The 15163-nt window shown below is 41.7% G+C and overlaps 1 protein-coding gene across 3 annotated transcripts in view; it reads left to right on the top strand.

Annotated features, from left to right (window-relative positions):
* LOC117402021 (serine/threonine-protein kinase N1) overlaps positions 1-15163 on the top strand; it is a 69192-nt gene that overhangs the window by 30473 nt on the left and 23556 nt on the right. The window contains exons 1-4 of one of the 3 annotated variants that reach the window (XM_059007849.1): positions 1561-1593; positions 12299-12599; positions 12718-12863; positions 13685-13814. In XM_059007849.1, the coding sequence (XP_058863832.1) occupies positions 1567-1593; positions 12299-12599; positions 12718-12863; positions 13685-13814 (604 nt within the window). In that variant the 5' untranslated portion in view covers positions 1561-1566. Of the gene's footprint in view, positions 1-1560; positions 1594-4102; positions 4367-12298; positions 12600-12717; positions 12864-13684; positions 13815-15163 lie in introns of those variants that run through there. The other 2 variants (XM_059007848.1, XM_059007850.1) reach the window with 2 other exon arrangements.

Below are 15163 nucleotides of genomic sequence, written 5' to 3'. Positions count from 1 at the left end.
TGGGCAGAGACTAAAAAGTTCCGCTGAAATAATCAATCTGACGCCAGAACGGCCAGATAACCTCATGCTTTGCACAGCTGCATTCAAAATCATTGTTTTGTGCATCTAATCTTGCCATTGACTCTTTTACAGTCTTCCTCTGTTATAATCTGGGTAACAGAAACTGTCGGATTGGATTGCAATAGCAGTAGCGCACTGTCGCTTTAATGAAGCCGCCCGCGTGACTCCGAAGCAGGAAGTTAGCAGCAGAGATCAGGCCATGTGTGAGGAAATGAGAGAGGGAAGCAGTTTAGGGGTCTGGTGGCAGACAGGGCTTAAAGGTGCAGTGTCCCTCACAGTGTGCGCAGTTCAAGACTGTTGAAAATGCCTCTTTTCATGTCCTTTAAATGGCTACGTTTGACAGCCTGTTGCAATATACAGTAAATAAACGTACTTAATTACAGAAAGAGCACTTATTATTTTTACCATACTAAATTAACTATACCTTATTGTTAGGTCTTGTGTTGTCAATGCCCTTATTAAAGTTTGCCCTGGTATTTTTGCACAGTATTTTACCCTGCTTTTCCCATGGTTATACTATGCATTTACCATAGTTTACCATGTCTATACCTCGCTTTTCTTTACCATGCTCACCTATGTTTTACCATGCTTTCACTGTGCTTTATTACACTTTGCTGTGCCTTACTACAGTAACTTTCGTAAGGGCTTCTAAGCAGTAATACTGGTATCTGCTCTGCTGTCGTGTGCATCACTCTCTCAGCACACCCCTGTAAATTGTTGACAACCTCTTTGCTGTCTAGTCGCATCATTTCTTAGATTTTCTGTGTTTGTGTTGTTTGGGTTTAGGTTTTATAAGCAGATAGCAGATGGCACATGCTGGAAATACCAGTGCTGTAAAAACCAAAGACTGTGTAAAAGGTACAGCAGGGTGCAAATGCATTCGAACACCTCAAGATATGTAATTTATATTCTTTATATAGCTGCCTGCATGAAAACCTCTGAGTGTGTGAATTTCAATTTCCGCTCAGTAATCAGCGATATAGAAACAATTGGCACTCGTGTGTGAAAATGTTAGACCACTTTGTGGTTTTAATCAGGCTAAACAACTTCTAAAAAGTCTCATGTATTTTAACATGTGTGGCTGTGTGTTCCTTTGATCTTATTATTTTAAATTAATTGCACATGTGGCTTATTACAGTCATCAATTAAATGAGACAATCGCTAATTTGTCTATTTTGACACTTCCAAGATTTTCAGTTCCAGTGGTTTGATTTCATACGCACAACAAATCAAAACTACAGAAGCAATGGGCTGCTCTAATACATGTGCACACTGCTGTACATTGGTGATTCCATTATGAAACACTTTCATCTGACAGACCTAAAGATGTGGCAGTTCTGCTGTTCTGCACACAGCACAGGGTTAAGAGCACTGTCGCTGGCCCTTTAAGACCTGGAGCAGCGCTCTTCAGCTCTGGTGATTGAATGTGGTTAGGGCTGGACGCTCCGTAGTTTTTACCTGATCAAAGCAACGAAACGCCATGAAGCCGAGAAGATAGGACCCTCAATGCTATGGATGGGGATTGTTGTGAGTGTAGGTACCCCGTTTTTTTTCATTTGTCTTTGAGAGAGAGAGAGAGGCAGAGTATCCCATTACACTGTTTTTGGTTAATCACACCACCTATGCAGTTTGCTGGCAGGAAGTGCTTTGCTGTAAATAATGCAATTCAGGGAGCTCAGATGCTGCCTGTACAAACTATTTATTCATAAATATATTATTATTATTTGTTATTTAGCAGACGCCTTTACCCAAGGCGATTTACAGAGACTAGGGTGTGTGAACTATGCATCAGCTGCAGAGTCACTGCAAGTGCATCTCAGCCAAAAGACAGAGCACAAGGAGGTTAAGTGACTTGCTCAGGGTCACACAATGGCTGAAGTGGGATTTGAACCGGGGACGTCCTGGTTACAAGCCCGTTTCTTTAACCACTGGACCACACACAGCATGCATTTGCTTTCACATTCCAGATTATCATCTCTGTTTGTTAAAGAAATGGGTATGGCAGTAACGTGCCAGGAATGCTATTTTGGTGTTTTTGGGATATGTTGATTATACAGAGAAGCACCAGTATTGGAGTATTGGTGTGCATAATTGCCTTGCAGTGACCTGGGGGGATTCATCGGATTTTGAACCCAGAGCAGGTTTGGAACCAAGAAGAACATTCCAAAGATTTGCCCAAGGGTTGCAGATCTGCTGTGGAATGAAATGTGGAGTGCAGGGGTGGTGAATGGTTTTGCGTTAGTGGAATTTGCGCTGTGAAGACACTTCTGCAGGTGTGAAGACTGAGTATGGAACAGGACAGGTGTACTGAACCTGAGGGTTAATGTATAATGCTATGACTGTTGTTTCCCCTTCTAAAAGTTTACCATGATAAATTAGCATGGTGAATTTCCAGTTTTCCCATGCGTTGTACTATGTGTTTACCATAGCTTACCGTGGTTTGCCATGCTTTTTCATATGCTTTATACCTGTCTGTGCTCTACAATGCTTGCCGATGCTTTACCATGCTTTCACTGTGCTTTATTATATTTTGCTATGCTTTTACTGTGGTAAACTTTTATAAGGGTTACTCAATTACTCAAGCAAAAGGAGTTATCAAGCCAAGCCCCCAAACACAATGTACTGTACATTAGTGTGATCACTAAACAAACTCAGTTCAGCACCATTGTCAGCCACTGCTTGTATTGAAAGAGGCCCAGGACTGAATGGCACGCAGGCAGGTCATGATTGAGGTCTGTCTGTCTGTCTGTCTCTCACTCTCTCTCTCTCATGGCTGTGCTCTCCTAGCCCCAAAAGTATCTGTAAGAAAACAACGTAATTTAATTAGTTTCGAACTCCTGAGGTCTGTGTGCTGAGTTATCTGTTTCAAATGGACTGGCTGTGAGACCCCATTACCGCTCTGAATGCTGCACTAATTCATAGCGCAGCATCGATCTGGAGTCTATCAAGGTAGTAACTTGTACAGCAATAACACTGAGCATGTTGTTTAGAGTCTCAAGCGTCTAACATTTCAGTGCTTCCCTCTATTCAATTATTAGTTCTTAGTACCAACTTCCTGCTTTGTTTGTTGAGACTGCTGACGAGTAATTCACAGCTTTAACTTTTAACAGTGACTTCCCTGTAATATAACCTGTATGCTGGACGTGGCGTTTTCATGTTCGAATACCCTTTCAAAATTGAAACAAATGTTATTTTGAATTAGCTGCAAAGTGTGATCCATACCCTATTAAGGTAATTACAGTACCCCCTCAAAATCATATTAAAGAAAGGAGAGGAATGCTGTTCTGTACAGAAGTTTTTTTTTTTCGTGCATCAGCTTCCTTTGTAGGATATCTGGGTCGTATGCAGTGGTGTGTATATTAGAACTCCTCAAGATGTGTCATTTATATCCTTTATATAGCTACCTGCATGAAAACCTCAGGGTGTGAGAATTTACATTTCCGGTCAGTAATCAGCAAACAGTAGTCACTCATGTGTGAAAATGTCAGACCACTTTGTGCTTTAATTAGGCATCTTAAACAACTTCTAAAAAGTCTCCTGCATTTTACCATGTGTGACTGTGTGTTCCTTTTCTCTTTACTATTTTAAATGAATTGCAAGTGCGTCCTATTAATGTCATCAATTAAATTAGACAATCACACATTTGCCTATTTCGACAGTTTTTCAAGATTTTCAGTTCCAGTGGTGTGATTTCATAAGCACAACAAATCAAAACTACAGAAGCCACGGGGTGTTGTAATGCATGTGCACACTCCTGTATACACAGCAATATACAATATATACAGTAAATTCTGTTACATGTCACCATTTTTGCCACCGAATACATTTCAAGCAGTGTTTGCTCATTAACTCGAGTATGAAAACTTTCTGGTAATTGAGTAACATTTCAGCAAAAAAAGAACAGCCTGCCATGATCAAATCAATAAAGAACAGACTTCGGAGAATAACCTACTTCCTTCCCCCTCCCCCCATTTTATAAAGCCGTTGCTAAATCTGGGTGTTTAAAAGGAGGTTCAAACTTGCTGCTCATGGTATCAGGAAGGAAGTTGTGTAGCTAGCCTAGTTTGCACAGAATCCCCCTGTCTCTCTCTCTCTGTATTGAGATTAGCTAGAACAGGAAACACAGGGGTGGGGTCCAGCTATAGGAGACACCAGTACTGTCAGTTTTCCAACCGATAGCAGAATCCGGGGGAAAAAAACAGCGGGATTTCCCAGGATGTCAAGCGAGGCTCCGTCCGCTGAATCCCAAAGCAAGTTATTCACGGATCAGGGAGATACCGCGTCAGAACACGAGCATGAGAGCGAGGTATCAGCCTGGGCCTGTTTTTATAGCGGGTTTATAACTGTGTCAGTCTGTCTGTCTGTCTTTTCATCGTATGTTTCCTTTTGAGCTTCGAGAAGGGGGGCTTAAAACTTGCGTGAAAATATCACATTTAAAAACCTGAGACGTATTTTCAGTTTGTTTATTGAATTAGGTGAACGAAGTTCGGTTTGATTTGGATACGTGCGCTTTGATGACGCAACTTCGTGGTGTTTGGGTTTTCTTAACAGAAGACGTTTGTCCCTCTCTCTGTAGCCTCTGTCTTGGTTTTTATTTTATTATTATTTTTTTTATTTTTTTAATTTCTCCTTTTAAGTGACGGGTGTTAAATTGTGGTTTTACTTGGGCGACGCATTGCTCCCAAGTTTTAAATACTGTTTACTGGGAGTTTACTGCCTTACAAATAGAGTTGAAACGTTTCCTAAGCATTAAAAGTTTAACGTTTTACTAAACGTTTAATCGGTGTTAAGAGATTTGCAGGGCAAATATAACTTGTAGTGTTTATACCGCAGTAGTATGTGCACAGTGTATGGCGACTGGTTTTTAGATCAGGCATTATTTTGAGTGGCATAAATAAGTGTTTCATTAACATGCATATAACCATTTGCTGGAGTTTAGTGACATGTTAATAAGCAGGCAGTCGATATGCCATGCATGTGCGTGTCTATCATTAGGCTGCCATTGGAGCTCATATTTCATATGCATGTTTTTTGAGACTTGGTAGTTTCCTGCTCCAGTAAATAAAGACCTACAAAGTCTGGTATGTAAAGCTACTAATGCCCTATTCACACGATCATCGCAAGTTGAAATCGTGATTCTGAATGGCAATCGTGGGGTTTAAATGCGCATTACTGAGGTGGTGTGGATAGCTGAGAGAATAATATCGCTAACGCTACATACCAGTCTGTGTACGTCTGTTTGTTTTTCTTTTTCAGGAAACTATTTATTGCAGATCATAACCATTCATTGTTTTCACCAAAACATGTTAAATCTACAAAAATGACCATCTAATACATATATATATATAAAAAATGACTGTGTTAATACATAATCGGGACTAAGTGGGATGTTTAAACACACAATCAGAATTATAAACAAGTAATCCATAGGCTTGTTTAATTTATTTTTGAATGGAGCAAACACAACCTGTTTGCTCTGTAACCAGAAGGTCCCCGGTTCAAATCCCAGCTCAGCCACTGACTCATTGCGTGACCCTGAGCAAGTCACTTAACCTCCTTGTGCTCCGTCTTTCGGATGAGATGTAATTGTAAGTGACTCTGCAGCTGATGCATAGTTCACACACCGAGTCTCTGTAAGTCGCCTTGGGTAAAGGCGTCTGCTAAATAATATTAATAATAAATAATATTAATAATAATATATTAATAACCTAACGAGTGACTCTGCTGTTAACTTGCTGAGCGCACTGCTATGGTTTTGTACTTTCAACACACAAAAAAAATGGAATTCAACAGCAAAACCTGGATGATTTAACAAATGCACCTTTTGTAACCGAGACAAAAAAATGAAGGCTGAAAACACGCTCCGTCCCAGTTTCCCCCAGTTCCAGCTCGCTGTGAATACTCTGTGAAATATGCAGAGTCCCCAAGCTGATCGTTGTTTTTTTTTTTTTTTTTTTACTTGTTTCAAACCCACTCTTGCACCACAGCAGTGTTCATTCTCCTCATGGAAATAACCCTCAGCACCTCTTAAGCACTGAGATTGTTTTGCTTCTCAGTTTAAAAAGCAGAGTTTTTTTCTGTTACTAAGGCTGAAGAGTTGACGCTTTTGGAAAACAAAACAAAAAAAAAACAACGTCCCATTGTCTTTGTCACTCCGTCTACAGTGTTCACCTTGTCGACCCCGTTCATTAACAGCCTGAAGGCTGCTGTAGAGACACACTCAACACCTTGAGAATGGAGGTTCTTCACAAGTCCGTAACTCTGAAAATGAGTTTTCAGTGGTTTTAATAAATGTGGACACCTGCTATCTACATCCTCAATCTGGTGATCAATGATACAAGGATACAGCACATTAACATTAATGCAATACTCATATTGGTATGGTTTGAAAGGCTTTAAAATCGTACTATAGGCGGGGAAAAATGCAAAATTGAACTTACTATTCAGATTGTAACTGTAGCAAAAACACAGATTTAAACATCCAGGAAAAGCTGGGTTAACGTCATAAAGATTGATTGCTGAAGATACTGCTGATGCCGTTGCAGAAGTAACAGGGAGCTCATGGCAATATTCATTGGTTGTTTCAGACAATGGAGGTATTGGAAATAGACAATGCGAGGTGTAGGTTGTAAGTAGGAGTGTGCTGATATTCGTACTCATAAGTGCCTTTAAGAAGTAGACCTGCTTTATGAAAATGGTTTATGGCCTGGGTACGACAATAGAAATGTCAGAGAGGAAAATTTACTTCCAGTCGGCTTTTAAAACACTCAGTGAGAGAGGGACAGACAGAGAGAGGGACGGAGCGGGGGTAAATGTGGGCGGTAACGCCAGCCTGGAGGTCAGAGGTCACCGGGCCACATGGTAGCGCTGCTGTCAGCTGTCACGAGACCTGTCAGAACAGGAAACAGGAAGGGGTGCTTTCCGCTCCACAAGAGTCACTGCGACACCGGGAGAGCGCCTGTCGGCTTGTCTTTTTATTACTTTTCTTTCTGCTGTTGCATTTGGAGCTGAGCTGCTTCCTGGCTGTCTGTGGGGGGGATTCTAGGCAAGTGTTGTGCAACTCCCCAGAGCAAAACGTGTTTACTATTGCCAGGGTAGCAGATACACAAGTAAACGTACTTCAAAGATCTTCAGCCTCCCACATTGCAGTACTATTGAGATCACCCTTCTATACTTTATGCTACATCAGCTGTTTCCTGTCAAATTACACCTTGGTAAAAGCGCGGCAACGTGTGGTAAAGCAAAGCAGTGGGATGGTGGAAGCCTGGTATAACCCAGCCTAGCATGGTGCATCTCAGATGGGTATTGCATTGTGAAATACCTGGTTAATCATAGTAAAGGGTGGCATTGGATGAGCATAGTAAGCTGCAAATTCGCTGGTAAGGTTTCCTAGAAGGAAGTTTCCTCTCTCCTCCTTACTAAACAGACATGCTCCTGTGACTACCTACAGCAGCAGGAGGTTATTAATGGCATACGCATGGAGGCAGCTGACCATTGGATCGTTAGTTTGACCTAAAAGCTTTGTTCCTCTTCGCATTGCTGAAGATTTCTTGTGTGATTTAGCTCAGGGAAGCAAACTCGTGTCTTGTTTTTTGTACACTGCGAGAGCTTCTTACTGGAATGCACTGTACAGGAAATGCATACAGGGCTGATGTTTTGTGGTAACGGCCTTTGCAGATGTGAATGAGATAGCTGGAACCTCTCTTCACTTTTATTGAAACATTAGTTTAAGGAAGACAGTTATGACCCATATAGCTGCTCTGAATTGGTCAGACTGTATTCCAGATTGGCACACTGCCTTCAAAATCTGCCCTACTGTATGCATAGTTAATGCATGTAAAATGCGTGGTAATGCACAGGCAAGGATGGAAACTGCAAAATTACTGTGCAGGTTTTCCAGGGTCAACTTCTATAAGGGTTGTGTAGGACCCGTGTCTAATATTGGGTTTGGTCACCGTGGTGCACCTTATCACAGCCTTACAGTAACCCCTTCAGGTACACAAGGAATTAAGCGCATGTTCAAACGGTTTCTTCCTAAAACCCATTTGAGAGCGACTCAAGTATCACGAGGAGGAAACTGACCATCTGGATGACCGGATCCAACCTGTCTACATTTTAAACCCTGTTTCGTGCACCTCATTGCAAAAACAAGAAAGTTGGCATCATTTTTGTTTGTGGGACACATATGCCCCTTGTACCTTTTAAAGGATTAACGCGATGCGGTATAGACGCCACAAGGTGCTGGAAGGTGTCTTGAGAGATGCTAGTCCAGTCATCCATTAATATTTGAAGCAACTGGTGCAGACAGGTAGGCAGAACACTAATGTGTTATTCTAGGGACTGTAGTGTTTCAAAAGATGTTAATCCATTCCGTCATTAATAGGACGACAAATGTGTCGTTCAAGTTCATCCCAGACTTGCTCAATTGCATTGAGATCCAGGGTGTGGTTGCCGTGGAAGATGTCTGGAGTGCCTGCCACGCTCTTCAAACCGTTCACACACAATTCTGGCTCGGTGGATGGGTGCATTATCGTCTTGAAAGTCACAGAGCCATCGGTGCAAGTGCAGCATTGCTGGGTGGAAAAACAAGGGTAGACAGCCTTAAAAAAAAAAAAAAAAAAAAAAAGTGGCTAGACAGTGTTTATATTTAACAAACGGGGAGTTTCAGTTCTACTGTATGTTAATTCACCTTCCCCAGAAAAAAAAAAACAGTCTTTTAAAACAAGCAGAAAATCACATCAGCAAAAAATAGCTCCAGCTTGTGTTAGACGTTGACCTGTCACCGCCAGGCTCAGACAGGAAGTGAGCTGCGCGAGACTCGGTTTTGTTTACTTCCTGCCTGGTTATGTAGGTGGCATTACGAAGCCTTGCCGCGTTGTGCCAGAAACTCGATGACCTCATAAACTGAGAGACTCTGCAGGCGCTGAGCTTGGAGCTGTACATACCAGCAGCGATATGCCAAAGATACAAAACAGATAGGGAAGGCATCGCTATGCACATGATGGTCCTGATTGATTCTTTCTGTTGCCCAAAATAGCTCTTATAAAAGTTTCCCACGGTATTTTTGCACAGTATTTTTACAGTTTTACCATGATTTTCCCTTGGTCATACTATGCATTTATCATAGTTTGCCATGGATTGCCATGTTTATTATTGTTCTTTACCATACCTCGCTATTTTTTTACAGTGTTTGCCTATGCTACTGTGTTTTATTGCACTTTGCTATGCTTTTACTGTTTTTATAAGGGACCTCAAGTCACAATGTCTGTGTACCTGCATTGCAAAAAAAAAAAAAAATACAATCATTTTGTTGGAGTTTTTCAGTTCTGTGTCTGCTGATTAAGAAACTGGGAAGAATGTGCAAAAGAACTTCAAGGATGCAGTGCAATTCTAGAACCTGTCTAGTTCTTGTATTCACTTGTCTAGTTCTAAGGGTGTACTGACCATTCTCGGATCCATGCAACAAGTTGCTAGTTTACAGAAAAAGCCAGATTTGCATTGTGTGCTTTCCTATTGCTGTTTATGTAAAAAAAGGATGTAAATTGGTTGAAACCTCATCTTTGTTTTGGGCCTCCTACTTAAACAAAAGCTGATAGTTTGCACACTTCCCTTGTTTGCAAAATGCTGAGCAGTGTCGGTTCCGCTTTAGAACAGGTGCCTGTTCATTATGAAGTGCTGGATTGATGTGGAGCAAGCGTGGAGGCTTGCTTCAGTGCAGTTCAATCGGAAGTCTTCAATTGGTCCAGTTAGGAAGTTTGTAAGTTGAGTTGATGTGGTTCAGTCAGGGTTTAAAGATCACAAGAGCATTGCCAGCAATGCAGGGCAAGCCAAATTATCATTTAGAGATCCCTCAAATTTATTCATAGAGATCTCTAAATATTTAAAGAGATCTCTAAATCATGTCCAGATGTCTCTAAATATTTTAAGATTACTCAAATACATTTAGAGATATCTCAAAGTGATTCCCAGATATCTTTAAATGCATTTTCAGGTATCTCTTAAGTCATTTAAAGATATCTCAAAATAACTTCCTGTTTGTTTTAGAGAGAGCTGTAAATCATTTTAAGATATCTCAAAATAACTCCCTGGTCATTGTGGCAAAGTGGTTTGCAGTGCGCAGCTGTAGTGGAGATGCGATTGTGAAACAGAAGACAGACAACAACGTTCACGATCAAAACAGGTTTTATTGTTATAAGCCTGGTCTGGCGACCACAAAGAATAATCCCAGGCAATGTGTATTGCACTGTTTCAAAACAACGGGTTGCAGTGCTGAAATAATAAGACAAAGTTTGTTAATAATAAACACAGTATAACACACACAAAGACACATGTTCACAAGTCCAGAGTGATTGTTATTGTGTTTATGGTGATTTACAATTGATTTGTGATTAAAGGTGCAGTGTTTTCCGTGTTTAGTGCTGGCCTGTAGCGACAGCTCTGGATCATGTTAGCTGTTTAATAATAACAAACAAGTAGATTTTTAGACACGACAAAACCAACAAAACAGTCACGGTATTTCCACAGTACATCCTTCCGGTTCAGCTTAACCATAACAAAGGAACAGAGCACCTCGCTATGTCCCCTTTTGTACCATCAGTCACGCCCCCTTGGTTAGCGAGTGCACCGCTCCTCCAATCCGCGGCTACCACATTGCTTCCCTTCCGGGTCGATGACTTGGTGTACCATAGCTCCGCCCCCTTTCTAGATGGCTGACTTCCACCTAACCCTGGGAATGAATTGTCAGGCCATCCAGTCCAGGGCACTCTGTTCCCATCACACAGCGCCCTCACAGGTCGGGAGGGAGATTTATAACCAAGATTCATTCTTTCTCTGTCTCATCATTTAGAGATATGTCTAAATGGACAGGAAGTCTGTTCAAAACATAGAGCATTTTCACAGGAAGTCCATTGAGAGATCTGTAAATCCATTTGAGATCTCTCTGTTTTGGTTTTTAGATACCTCAAAAGTGAAATGAAGATATCTATCTTCCAAAGGGTTTATTTACACATAGCTCATATTCATTTAAATATATCTGCAAATGGTTTTAAGGTGTCTCAAATATTTCAAGATATCTTAAAATGCAATTTGAGATATCTGTAAATGATCGTTTGGCTTGACCTAGCAGTGTATACAGACGTGGCAGATCTTATTGAATGTTTTTAGAACGATGTTAGAATGCAGTCCTGCTTGCAGCTGAGGTTGAGAACCAGTGATCCAGAGAAGCACTGTATATCGAAGGCTCCAGTGTTGAATCTGCAGTTTTGGTGGCTAATGTCTATATTTCTACTACACTGAAGGTAGTTTCAGCCAATCGCAAAGTCACAAAACCATGTAAATGTATCCTCTACTGTATAGTTATACTGCTCAACATGTAATTATGCAGTTATACTGCAGCCACTGATAAAAACCTGTAGTTAGAAGCGTGGATGTGCCCTGGTTCAGTTCAAACACAGCAATCCTTGCTTTCGTATTACCTCATTTGTAACCTGAGTAGGCCACTGTGCCTGCACTGGCCCAGTCTCCACTGAGCTCACAACCCCTGCCCTTTCTAAAAGCACACAGACAGAAGGAACCATGAGCGTCAGTATCCAAGCTGATGCATGAATGAAGACACTGCTATTTTGTACCATGACAATTTTACAGTTTCTGACTGGGACAAAAAATTGAGGCTGAAAACTTGGACACTCCCAGTTTGATTAAGGCCTGATTTATTTATTTTTTCACGGCTAACACAGATTTCATGAAATGTATCCATTGGCGTGTAATATGAAGTTCACCGTGAAAATTCCCATTTCTGAAAGAATAGTGTAAATATACACATTTTTTGAGCTTAAAAATAATTCCAGCAATTTTCTTTACTGACGCACTAGCTGTCACGTTTAGGAACCTGGCAGACGGTTTAGTTTGCTTCCAGTAAATGCTTGAACACACTGCAGAGAGCTGCATGATTTCTTTAAAATGTCTTCAGTGAAAAAGATCGCTCTGTCCAGTACAAGGGGACATTTCACTGCCATATACAGTACATTGTTTGATAATTGTCTAAAAACTAAAGAAAAATAATCAATTTTGAATGTGACAATGCTTTTAAGATATATATAAAATAAAATAGACATTATGTTTAACCGTGAAATATCTATTTCTTAGACTGCGTGAAATAAGCCATTCTTTTACCATGAAAAAAATATAGCCCATACGATGACATGTGACTGACCCCCCCCCCCCCCCCCCGTTTCTCCAGAGTGAACCGGGCAGCCTGTCAGTCCTGGAGCAGCTGGGTCTGGACCAGAGCTCGGACTTCTCGGACACGAGCGTGCAGCAGCGCCTGGACGAGGAGAAGGAGCGCATCCGCAGGGAGATCCGCAAGGAGCTGAAGATCAAGGAGGGAGCGGAGAACCTGCGGAGAGCCACCACCGACAAGAAGAACCTGCAGAACGTGGACAACATGCTGAAGGACTCCAATCGCAAGCTGGAGGAGCTGCACTGCCAGCTGCAGGAGCTCGACGCTCACATCGTGGTGAAGGACCCCGACGACCTACGAGGTGAGGGGGGCGGGGCGGGGCGGGGGGGAGGTATAGGGTTGACACATGAGAGACCCAAAAATAATAGTGTTTTCTGATGTTAAAGCCTCGTCCTGTTTGTCTGTGCGTTGTGTTTCAGGCGCGCCCCAGTCTCCCGGCACACTGAGCCGATCCACAGCCAACAAGAACCGGATCTCAGCCCTGGAGAAGCAGCTGAACATCGAAGTCAAAGTGAAGCAGGGCGCAGAGAACATGATCCACATGTACTCCAATGGGTCCACCAAGGTACTGCAGCAACCCAGAGACAGGGCTGCCCAGCAGAGCTCTCTCTGTCAGTAGTCTGAGCCTTTAAATGATAGCCAAGTGTTAATGGTTTGCCTCTTAAATGCACAGTGAAGCACAGGCAAGGATGGTAAACTGTATGACCCGTGCCAAATATTGGGTTTGGCCACCATTGTACATCACAGCCTTATAGTAACCCCTTCAGGTACACAAGGAAAGGCGCGCTTGTTCAAATGGTTTCTTCTTAAAATACATTTGAGAGCGACTCAAGAATCACAAGGCGGAAACTGACCATTTGGATGACCAGATCCAACCTGTTAGTTCATTTTAAACCCTGTTTCGTGCACATCGTTGCAAAAACAAGAAAGGTACTATCATTTGTATTTGTGGGAGACGTGTCCCTTGTACCTTAAAGGATTAAGGACCACCAAGCTTACTGAAGCTTTCTTGGCTCAGTTGGTAGCCTGCAGTGTACAAGATGACACTCAGTAAGACTCTCAGATGGTCTGAGAGCGACTTCATGATTAATAACCCTTATAAAAGTTTGCCACGTAAGTGTAATAAGGCGCAGCATGGTAAAGAATAGGTAAGCATTGTAAAGCACAGGGAGGAGCGGTACAGCATATTAAAAAACAAACCATGGTAAACCTAACCCTTATAAAGGTTTCCAATGGTAAAAGCACAAAATAGGTAAGCTTTGCAATAAAGCAAATTAAAAACATGTCAAACCCACAGTTTGGTAAATGCATACTTTAACCATGGGGGAAATGCTAAAAGATGACATTAAGTGCTCATGAACGTTCTTGTTGTTGTTGTGGTTTCAGGATCGCAAGCTGCTCCAGACGGCTCAACAGATGCTGCAGGACAGCAAGACCAAGATTGACATCATTCGCATGCAGGTGCGCAAGGCCGTGCAGGCAGACGAGGTGCAGCTGGACTTCGAGGATGGGACGGGTAAGAGGCCAGCCTCCGTGGGAATCCAGCATCTTTTAGGAATTCTGAAATTGCTTGCTGCCTGCTAAATAATTCCATCAAGCTGTTCCCCACTTCCATTAGCTCATTGGTCTCCGATGTGCAGATTAGAACAGTTGTCTGAAGCTCATGTAACACCATGATACATCTCCTGGCAGCTTTTCAAGCAGGGAGGGGGATGTTGTCAAGCAAATTTCACGAACTAGCTCAAATAACCATACGAGCTCCAGACTGCTCACTAGCGAAAGGCCAAATCAAAGAGATGTGTTTTGAGCTTAGATTTAAAAATGCTGACAGACTCAGCATTCCGGAACGAAGATTTGGAGTTGAGTTCCACAGTGAAGGAGCTCGAAAACTGAAAGCCTGAGGGCCAGAACCATGAATAGCCTTGTAAGAGAGAAGTAGCGTTTTGAATGCAATGCTCTAGCAGCTTCAAGGCAAGCCAATGTGACCATAAAACAGGAAATACATCAAATAGACTTAGCGTGAGGAAGTATTTTTGCTACAGCATTTTGTATTCGCTGCGACCTGTTCCAAGAGGCATCAGAGAGACTAGCAAACAAGAAATTACAATGATCAACCCTAGAGGCTACAAAAGCGTGAATCCGTGTCTCAGTGTCTTAGCGTCAGTCTGGGACAGCGTAGGGCTCAACCTGGCTGTATTCATCAGGCGCCAAAAAGAAATCTTAGTAATAATAAAGCTTGTTAAGATGTCATAACTGTTCAAGTGAAGAACATTGGTTTAAAATGTCACCTGTAATCACATCAAGCCTTTCTGTTTGTGATACCTGTGTTTTATCAATAGTCAGTAGCATTTGAATCAGTACCAGTCAAGCGATTTAAATACAAAAGCAGAGACTGCTGTACATGTCTTACACACTCATCACAGAATTATGATTATTTTTTACAGGTGCAATTAGCGTGGATTTCACTATGACAGCATGGTTTTGGATTGTATGTTCCCATATAAAAGTGTATTAACGCTGTATTTTTGCAGTTTTTTTTGCAGTTTCTCATGCTTTTCCCATGGTTATACTGTGCATTTACCATAGTTTACCCTGGCTTGTCACGTTTTTTAATATGCTTTACCATACCTCGCTTTTCTTTACAATGCTTACCTCTGTTTTACCATGCTTTTACTATGCTTTATTAAACTTCCTGTGCTTATACTATGATAAACTACTGAGATTAGGAGGAGAGTCTGCAGCGTTTGTTATTTACTGTTTTATAAACTGTTGAGTTTCTGTATTTATGAAAAGCTTTTTCAGCTGCTGGTGCTGTAATCCTGTCCAAAATCAATACACTATTACTGCGCCAAAATGTGTTCCCTG

This window comes from Acipenser ruthenus, chromosome 36 (genome assembly GCF_902713425.1).
Source record: "Acipenser ruthenus chromosome 36, fAciRut3.2 maternal haplotype, whole genome shotgun sequence".
NCBI lineage: Eukaryota > Metazoa > Chordata > Actinopteri > Acipenseriformes > Acipenseridae > Acipenser > Acipenser ruthenus.
This window is presented reverse-complemented; position numbering and strand designations above follow the sequence as displayed.